The sequence below is a fragment of the Micromesistius poutassou genome, assembly GCF_964030765.1.
Source record: "Micromesistius poutassou genome assembly, chromosome: 22".
Lineage (NCBI taxonomy): Eukaryota > Metazoa > Chordata > Actinopteri > Gadiformes > Gadidae > Micromesistius > Micromesistius poutassou.
In genome coordinates this window covers 1,710,840-1,721,446 of record NC_140292.1, presented here as the reverse complement: position 1 = coordinate 1,721,446, position 10,607 = coordinate 1,710,840, and the positions used below count along the sequence as shown (strand labels likewise).

At 49.9% G+C, this 10,607-nt stretch overlaps 1 protein-coding gene across 1 annotated transcript in view; it reads left to right on the top strand.

Annotated features, from left to right (window-relative positions):
* Positions 1 to 10,607, top strand: part of cog5 (component of oligomeric golgi complex 5) — a 33,276-nt gene that overhangs the window by 18,281 nt on the left and 4,388 nt on the right. The window contains exons 9-14 of the mRNA XM_084486330.1: positions 1,016 to 1,097; positions 3,673 to 3,877; positions 5,297 to 5,458; positions 6,898 to 6,997; positions 7,506 to 7,616; positions 9,433 to 9,495. Coding sequence (XP_084342456.1) covers positions 1,016 to 1,097; positions 3,673 to 3,877; positions 5,297 to 5,458; positions 6,898 to 6,997; positions 7,506 to 7,616; positions 9,433 to 9,495 — 723 coding nt within the window. The remainder of the gene's footprint in view (positions 1 to 1,015; positions 1,098 to 3,672; positions 3,878 to 5,296; positions 5,459 to 6,897; positions 6,998 to 7,505; positions 7,617 to 9,432; positions 9,496 to 10,607) is intronic.

Genomic DNA, 10,607 nt, shown 5'->3' with positions numbered 1-10,607 from the left:
AGTGAGGCAGGGAGAGGAGAGAGAGCAAACAAGGCCAGGGTGAGAGATGAACAGACACACTGGGCCACATCTGGGAGGTAAATATAGCACTGCGCTGTCTGGCCTTATCGCTGTGTGTGTGTGTGTGTGTGTGTGTGTGTGTGGCACTCGCCTTTCTTTCTGTCTGTGCCCTGCTTACTGTCTGTTTGCCAGACTGCGTCTTTGTCTGCCTGTCTGGGGGTCCGTCTGTCTGGCCGCAGGTCTGAACATTAATTTATTATCCGTGGTGTTTATTCGCCGTGGGTCTCTATCCTACTGCAGTTGACTTGATCGGTCCTCCCTGCCCTGTAACTAAAGACCTGAGCTGTGATTGGTCTTCTCTGCCCTGTTACTACAGACCTGAGCTGTGATTGGTCCTCTCTGCCCTGTAACTAAAGACCTGAGCTGTGATTGGTCCTCTCTGCCCTGTTGCTACAGACCTGAGCTGTGATTGGTCCTCTCTGCCCTGTAACTAAAGACCTGAGCTGTGATTGGTCCTCTCTGCCCTGTTACTACAGACCTGAGCTGTGATTGGTCCTCTCTGCCCTGTTACTACAGACCTTAGCTGTGATTGGTCCTCTCTGCCCTGTAACTACAGACCTCAGCTGTGATTGGTCCTCTCTGCCCTCTAACTACAGACCCCAGCCGTGATTGGTCCTCTCTGCCCTGTAACTACAGACCTCAGCTGTGATAGGTCCTCTCCGTTGTGGCGTGTTTTTCAATCGATACTTCAATGGTCAAACCACTGTCCCCTGCGTCAATTAACCGTTGGCTCTGAGACTGATGGAGCTGGAAATGTTTTATTATTATTTACTTATCAAAATATTCACATATTTGCTCACTACCTAAACATTCTTCGACTGAACACACAAAACGTACGTTATAACTTCTGTGCTGAATGGAAATAGACACAACACTGCCATCTGGTGCTTCGGAGGTCTGGTGTGATCAACCCTCAGCCTGTCTGCTGTAACGAGCGTTTGTGGTTTCCTCCTAGGACGGCCAGCCTGACATTCTCTACACCTTCTGGAATGATGTCACCAACACGCTGTCGGTAGAGTTCCACCAAGCCACCTCAGGTAACTCCTCATCTCCTGCCCTTGTCTCCTCCTCTCCTCTGCTGTCTCCTCTCCTCTGTGTTCTCCTCATCTCCTCCTCTCCTCTCTGTCCCCTCCTCTGCTCTGTCTTCTCCTCTCCTGTCCCCTCCTGTCTCCTCCTCTCCTCTCCTCTGTGTCTCCTCCTCTCCTCTCCTCTCCTCCGTGTCTCCTCCTCTCCTCTCTGTCTCCTCTCCTCTCTGTCCCCTCCTCTCCTCTGCTGTCTCCTCTCCTTTGTGTTCTCCTCATCTCCTCCTCTCCTCTCTATCCCCTCCTCTTCTCTCCTCTCTGTCCCCTCCTCTCCTCTGCTGTCTCCTCTCCTCTGTGGTCTCCTCATCTTCTCCTCTCCTCTCTGTCCCCTCCTCTCCTCTCTGTCTCCTCCTTTCCTCTCCTCCTCCTCCTCTTCTCTCTTCATTACAGGGGTTCATTACAGCCGTGTGTGATGGACAGGGAGACGTCTTCATCTGGTGGGCTTTAATTAGGCGCTATCACCAGCACCCTGAGACGGATCAATAAGGCTTCCAGTAATGACATCATGGAGATAGAGGACTTGTGGTGCAGACTCTGCTGTTCAAACTGGCCGTGCTGTCTGGCTTTAGCCGCGTCTGTTGACTGGGTGGTTCTTATGAAGCATTTTGACGCGAATAGCGTTTGTTGTTCATAGTTTGGGTTTGAGAGACGATGGAAATCTGGACCGTTTTAGTTTGAGTAGTTTTACATGGAAAATAACACGGTATCAACAGAAGAAGAAATGGTCTGCAGCCCTGGGTAACACACCTCAGTCCTGATGATGGTGGCTGTGCCGAGAGAGTTAGCCATCTCTGTCCTCCACCTCCACCACCACCACCACCATCTCCCCTCCACCCCCTCCACCTCCACCCCCTCTACCTCCACCACCTTCACCTCTACCACTTCCATCACCTGCACCTCCACCATCACCTCCCCCACCTTCAACCCCACCTCCTCCAACCCCACCTCCTCCACCTCCTAGGCCGTGTGGGGGAGGCTCACCACAGGGAGCCTGGAAGCAGAAGGAATCTTGAAGTGAGAACAAGAGAGTCAGTTTTGGCTTCCTGCTCACACTTTGCACAACAATCTGTGTGTGAGGTGTGTGTGTGTATGTGTCTGAGATTATGTGTGTGTGTGAGAGGTTGTGAGTTTGTGTGTCTGAGTTTGTGTGTGTGATGGAGAGAGCGATGGAGTGGGAGCTGTAGAGTGAGAGTGGGAGGAGACCAAAAAGGACAGGAGATAAGTGTGAGAAATGATTTCATCCTTCTGTCCATTCTGATCGTCCTCTGAACAGTTCTCGGAAAAATACTCTCTCTCTCTCCCTCTCTCTCTGTCTCTGTCTCTGTCTCTCTGTCTCTCTCTCTCTAATGGGGTAATCAGTTTGTCTTGGTGACGGTAAACTTTCCTCAGATGATTTTGCGGCCGGTTTGTAGAGCAATCTTTTCCATCACCGCCTCCTCTCTCTACTGATTCTCTCTCTCCCCCCTTCCATCACCTCCTCTCTCTCCTGATTCTCTCTCTCTCTATCCCCTCCCTCAATCTCCTCCTCCCTCTACTTATTCTCTCTCTATCCCTCCTCCATCTTCTCCTCCTCCCTCTACTTATTCTCTCTCTATCCCTCCTCCATCTTCTCCTCCTCCCTCTACTTATTCTCTCTCTCTATCCCTCCTCCATCTTCTCCTCCTCCTTCTACTTATTCTCTCTCTATCCTCCCCTCCATCTCCTCTTCTCACACCTCCTCTCACACACACACACACACACACACACGTGTTTGTGGGACAAACACACATGAGAAGACACAAACACCACGAACACACACATGAAAGGACACACACAAACTCACCACGCACACACACATGAGAGGACACACTCACCATGCACACACACATGAGAGGACACACACACGCACTCACCATGCACACACACATGAGAGGACACACACATGCACACACTCACCATGCACACACACATGAGAGGACACACACACGCGCACTCACCATGCACACACACATGAGAGGACACACGCATACAACGTACACACACACACACACACACACACACACCCACGTAGGTACTCTTCCTTAAGATCCAGGGGGTCATCATGATCAATGGTTTTAGGCTGTGATCAGGTGATCAATTACAGATGAACCACACACGCCTACACCGCACACGTCACATGTTGATTGTTGTCACATAAAACCTAAAGATCCGGTGAACCCAGAACGTTTTTTGCTTCCTCCAAAGGCTTTGTTCCCATTGTGTCCTTTTCTTTCTTGACGCTGTCTCTCCCTACTCCTACTCTCTCTCTCTACAACTCTCACTGTGTGTCTCTGTCTCTCACTCTTTCTAACTGTGTCTCTCTCTCTCTCTCTCTCTCTCTCTCTCTCTCTCTCTCTCTCACTGTGTGTGTCTCTCTCTCTAACTCTCTCTCTCTCTCTCTAACTCTCTCTCTCTCTCTCTAACTCTCTCTCTCTCTTTCGCTCACTCTCTCTCCCCCTCCCTCCCTCCCTCACTCACTCTCTCTCTAACCCCCTCTATGTCTCTCTCCCAGGCTCGTCCTTCCTGAAGCAGGCGATGGAGGGAGAGTACCCCAAGCTGCTGCGCCTGTACAACGAGCTGTGGCGCCGGCTGCAGCAGTACAGCGCCAGCCTGCAGGGGGCGCTGGGGGCCGGCGGGGCGCTGGACGCCAGCCTGGACGTGTCCGTCAGCGAGGCGGAGCGCCAGGACCTCTTCACCCAGGCCAAGCAGGACTACAAGTCAGTCGCCATGGCAATGCGCCGTCACCGTAACCGTCCCCCGTAGCCGTTCCGCCCATGTCGGATCACGCCACCCATTTTTAAGTGCTGATGTATATTGGGATTCTGTAAATATCGGGATTTTGTCAACATCAGGATTCTGTTAATATCGTGATTCTGTTAATATCGTGATTCTGTTAATATCGTGATTCTGTAAATATCGTGATTCCGGAAATTTTGTGATTCTGTAAATATCGCGATTCTGTAAATATCGTGACTGTAAATATGGTGATTCTGTAAATATTGCGATTCTGTAAATATCGCGATTCTGTAAATATCTGTAATATTACGACACGATATTAGTATTTTGGGTTCTGTTTCTCGAGGTCTGTCATTGTCATTAGACCCGGGCAATAAAACAATAAATTATCGTATTGTGATAGACTTTTGATCAATATCAATATAAAACATGTTCAATTATATATCGATAAGAGACTGGACCACCAAATCTAGCAGCTGGTTTTGTTACACAAACACGGTTCCATACTTATTTACGATATTTGAGTGTTTTTCATTGTTGTATCGACATTGGAGTATTTCTCAATGAAGAACAGTGGAAGGTCATATTAAGTGTTAAACAGAAGTGTTTAAATCCAGCATGATAATTCCTAGTCTTTTTAGATCATTAAAATTATCAATACTAATCGATATCGATCAATATGATCAAGTTATATCGTGATATGTCTTTCAGCCATATCGCTACGGCCTAGTTGTCGTGTTCTTTAACTCAACGAGACATATCAGAACAGACAGTGTAGTTCATGAGGACTGTCTATAGGGGAATACACTCCCTCTGGTGCCACTATATCTCCTCCACTATGATTACATGGACAGTTCTGGCCTGATGGGCCGGTTGGGGTGTGAGGAGCTGTCATACCTGCAGGGACGCTGCTAGGCATGTCATGAATATTCATCAGATACTAGCCGAAAACATCCTCATTAGCATTGTTGTTGAGTGTGTGTTGATATGTGTGTGTGTGCCTGTGTGTGTGTTGATATATGTGTGTGCGTGTGCGTGTGTGTGTGTGTGTTGATATGAATGTTTGTGTGTGTTTATATGCGTGTGTGTGTGAGTTGATATACAGTATGTGTGTTAATGTGTGTGTGTGTGTGTGTTTGTGCGTGTGTGTGTGTGTATTATGATGATGATGATGATGATGATAGATACTTTATTGATCCCCGAGGGGAAATTCAAGGTCCCAGTATATGTGTGTGTGTGTGTTTTGATATATTTGTGTGTGTGTGTGTTGTTATATGTATGTGTGTGTGTGTGTGTGTGTGTGTGTGTGTGTTGATATATGTATGTGTGTATTAATGTGAATATATATGTGTGTGAATATAAATGTGTGTGTGTATTAATATGTGTGTGTGTGTGTGCAGTCCAGAGAAGGCCCTGAAGGACTCCCTGCTGCCCTACGAGGCGGCCTACCTGTCCAAGTCTCTGTCCCGCCTCTTCGACCCCATCAACCTGGTGTTCCCCGCGGGGGGGCAGGCCCCGCCCTCCCCCGACGAGCTGGACAGCATCATCAGGACCATCAGCAGGTAGACACATGTCATACACACATGTACACACACACACACACACACACACACACACACACACACACACACACACACACACACACACACACACACACACACACACACACACACACACACACACACACACACATCAGCAGGAAGACGCACAACAAGGGTCTGAAGTGTGGAGTAACACAATTAACACACACGTTCACACACACGTTCCAAAGATTTCACACACACGTTCACACACACATTGGGTGTCTTGCTCAGGGACACCTCGACACTTAGGTATAAGGAGCTGGGGATCGAACAAGCAACCTTCCCTGAACTCATCCTATCCTGTTGGCGTTGTGTAGCGTGGTCGTTGTTCTGGATCACTTTATAGAGCAGGAGGCCGAGGAGAACTGTTAATACGTAACTACTGGTTTGAATCGAATCTGCCATGTTTTCTGGTTCTGCCGGGGGCGGTAGAGGTCGGGTGTGTCCAACAGAATCCCTTCAGAGGCGGACTGTAACCCGGTCCGGCCCGTCTGTAAGAGGAGCTCAGAACAGTGCGTTCTGTTGGCTCCAGGCCGCTGGGTTCTGTTGGCCTGATACGTGATACTGCTTCTCTCCGGCAGCTCTGCCTCATTTACGTTTACATTCGGGGCATTTAGCAGAGTCTTTTATCCAAAGCGACTTACAATAGGTACATTTTTCAGAAGAGAGAGAAACGACAATATATCGCTGTCGGTACAGTAAGGATGTTCATAGAACCAAGTGCCAAGCACTAACAATCACTAGGTTAACCCATTCCCCGTATACAACAAAGATAGCTAGGATAAGATGCTACACAACGATAATTACTATTTTTAAATCCCAGGACGTACAACATAAAGTACAATAAGTGCGTACATTTAGTGCCAGGACGTACAACATACAATAAGTGCGTAAGGGGGGGGTAAGGGGGGAGGCTATGCAGAGTCTAGGTGAACTCTGAACAAGTGAGTCTTGAGTCTTTCGCGGCCTCTGCTGCTAGCTCTCCTGGAATCGTCCGGCGACATCGCGGAGGCTTTACTAGGCCACTAAACGCTCAGTAAGTCCCCTGGTCTCGCTGGTCGGTCGTCGTGGGCGTCGTCAGGAGAGCGAAGACATCCATAGGAGGATGGACTCCTCCTATGGAGGCTTTGTGGCAGCTCGCTGAAGTGGTGAGGGCAGGGCGGAGGTCAAGTCCTCTTGGTCGATAATAACCGCTCTTTATTGCAATTAGCAGGGCATAGGTCGGTTGATGGTTGCCATGTCGACGCTGTCGGTAATGCGTTCTATCCACTCAAATAAAGATAAACGTATGCGGCTGTTGATGCAGACGAGTGCTCACGGTGATGCAAAGCAGCCTGTGGAGGCCTGCGGTGGTTCTGCTGATGACGGCTTCCTGTCAGCAGACCCCGCCCACTGATCCACTTCCTGTCTGCCCGCAGTGAGCTGAACGTTGCCGCGGGTGACCCGGACCTGGCCCTCGCCGTCGCAAAGAACGCCGCCAAGACCGTCCAGCTGTTCTGCGTCAAGTCTGAGCAGCTGGTGAGCAGTTCACCACCTCACCACTTCACCACTTCATCACGTCAAACATTCACCACTTCATCACTTCCTGTCCAGGCTCACAGTGATGGAACCAGTTAGGCACCCTAAAGGCTGGCACCCTATGTCTTTGTACCTGTCTGTCTGTCTCTCTGTCTGTCTTTCTCATTCCCCGCCCGTTTGTCTGCCTTACTACTTGCCTTTCTGTCTGTCTCACTACTTGTCTGTCTGTCTGTCTCACTACCTGTCGGTCTCACTTCTTGTCTGTCTGTCTCACTACCTGTCTGTCTCGCTCTCTACTGTCTGTCTCTCAGTATGTCTGTCTGTGTCGGCCCTACTTTCATCTGTCAAATGTCTCTGTGTGGCTTTGGGGTTTGACAACTGTGTGTGTGTGTGTGTGTGTGTGTGTGTGTGTGTGTGTGTGTGTGTGTGTGTGTGTGTGTGTGTGTGTGTGTGTGTGTGTGTGTGTGTGTGTGTGTGTGTGTGTGTGTGTGTGTGTGTGTGTGTGTAGTTGTGCACACAGGGAGAGGCCAGCCAGGTGATTGGTCCATTGACCGATGGTCAGCGTAAGAACGTCGCCGTGGTGAACTCCCTGTTCAGACTGCAGGGGGCCGTCGCTAAGGTAACGCTCTCTCACTCACTCACTCACACACACACACACACACACATATACACACACACATATACACACACATTCTCACTCACTCATACAAACACAACGCACTCATACACACACACACACACACACACACACCCTCACTCACTCATACAGACACACACTCAGCCACTCACTCACTCACACATACACACACATATCCACACATATACACCACACAAACACACACACACACACACACACGCATAAGAAACACACACACGCAAAGATGAAGAAGGAAGAAAGGGCATTGTGTGTGTGTGTGTGTGTGTGTGTGTGTGTGTGTGTGTGTGTGTGTGCGTGTGTGTGTGTCCCTCTGCTGGGAGCCCTGGGCTCTGGCCCCGGGGGGTCCGCCTGTCCGGCTGTCACCTTTCAGCTCCATTAAAACATGATGAAAGTCTCATCTCGTCTCCGTCAACGCGCGGTAATCGGGTCCCTGCCCGGCGCCGCGGGCTCTAATGAGAACGCGTCGCTCAGGGGTCCTGGTTCTGGTTCCCCTGAACCAAGCACAGCTGGCCCCCGCGGCCGTCTTGGTTCTGAACACTGGGGCCTCGCTCACCCGGCGGCCATCTTGGTTCTAAACACTCACAGAAGGAACCCGTGTGCCGTTCCGTCGCCCAGCCAGCGCCTAGAACCCAGACAGACGGCCGCCACGGCGACGAGGCCCGTTGTGATCTCGATTTAGACACCGAAGTCTCCGTTCTGTGTTCTGTGTGTGTGCGTGATCACGTGACCACAGAGGGCCGCTTCCACCGGTTCAGTGGGGTGGTTCTGTCCGCGCGGATCTGTGGACGCCAGCTACAGCAGAACCTTCTAGGAGGCGAGGGGACTGCGGCGGGACGAGTAGACAGCAGGACGCCATCACATGAGCGATATCAAAAAACGCTCTCCTCCCCTCGCTCTCCCTTCACCGCCCCACCCTCTCTCGCTCCCTCTCCTCCCCTCTCTCCCTCCCCCTCCCTCTTCTCCTCTCTCTCCCTCTGCCCTCTCGTCTCTCCCTCTCTCCCTCTTCCCCTCTCCCTCTCTATCTCTCCCACTCCCGCCCCCCTCTCCTTTTCTCTCTCTCTCTCACTCCCTCTCTTCCTCTTTCCTCCCCTCCCCTCTCCCTCCCCCTCTCTTCTTCACACACTTCATTACCTTTCTAAACACTGCTACCAGCTCATTGGCCAAAGTAAACACTGCACCAGACTGAGGCAGATAAAGACACACACGCCTGTGTGTGTGTGTGTGTGTGTGTGTGTGTGTGTGTGTGTGTGTGTGTGTGTGTGTGTGTGTGTGTGTGTGTGTGTGTGTGTGTGTGTGTGTGTGTGTGTGTGTGTGTGTGTGTGTGTGTGCAGATAAAATAAATGTAATATATAAGTAAATATGTGATGATGACCGTGAATCACCCAACAACCCAACTTTATGACACACACACACACACACATAGGGGACCAGAATAGTGCACTATATAGGAAACTATAAGTGCACTATATAGGGAGCAAATATAGGGAACCAGAATAGTGCACTATATAGGAAACTAATAGTGCACTATAAAGGGAACCAAAATAGAACACTATAGGGAACCAGAATAGTGCACTATTTAGGGTGCTAATGGTGCACTATAAAGGGTGCTAATAGTGCACTATATAGGGTGCTAATATTGCACTATATAGGGTGCTAATAGTGCAGGGAACTTTTAGTGCAACAGGGAAATACTGGACTGATTCATTGAAGGCTCTGATGGATTGTAAAGTAATAAGGAGAAGTATTTGACCTTTGACCCCTGGTGTTTGTCCTCTAGGTCATTTCAGGGTTGACTTCGATTCCTACAGCTGCCGAGCAAGCACTGAGATCATCTCTGGAGGTAACACACGGACACACACACACACACACACACACACACACACACACACACACACACACACACACACACACACACACACACACACACACACACGATTGCTATTAGGAGGCTGAATCGCTACAACCGGGCTCTTCCTTACTGGTTACTATGCCAACAGCTGGGCTGATTCGGAGCCAGCTAACTGATGTTCTGGTCGTTTCCTTCAGCCCTTTATGTCCTTAAAGGTTTAATCCTCAGAGTCCGACTCACGACAGGTAGTGTAGCTCTGTCGCTGTCACTCTCTTACTCTGTCACTCTGTCGTTCTCTCTCTCTGTCTCTCTGTCACTATGTCGTTCTGTCACACTGTCTCTCTGTCACTGTGTCACTCTCTTACCCTGTCATTCTTTCACCCTGTTACTTTCTCATTATGTCACTCTCTCACTTTTTCACTCTATAACTCTGTCACTTTGTGGTTCTGTCACTCTGTCACTCTGTCACTCTGTGGTTCTGTCACTCTGTTGTTCTGTCACTCTGTCACTCTCTGAAGCAGTCTTTGTCCCAAAGGAGATGGGTGTAGAATGAGGTGGTGTTAGAACACGAGTTGTAGCAGTCGGCTCAGTGGAGACAAACTGAGGAAGAGGAGGAGGAAAGGACAGAGCTGTCACCGCACGCCTGCATCTCAGTGTGGCGTGATGGCGGTCGCTATGGTTACCGAGCAATGAGCAGCCTCACCTCCACCTCCAGAGCTGCTGATGATGGCAATCAGCAGAACACACACACACAAACACATAGACCTACACACACACACACATACACAGTGTGTCCATTGATCTTGCAGCAGATTGGATGATTAGAGCATCAGACACATGGCACGGCTCTGCATTTATATGTACAGACACACACACACACACACACACACACACACACACAGCTCCGTTCGTGCTTCCATCCGTACTCTCAGAATGCTGAGATCCTCCAATAGATATTTACATCTGACCCGGAGAGTTACCGTGGCAACAAGGATGTCCCATAGGCCCCGGAGTGGTCACATGACTGAACTGGTGTTCTTGTTGACGAGCAAATCAGAGTGTGTGGGGTTTTGGTTTCCCTCTCGTTAGGAGGAGCTGTGTGC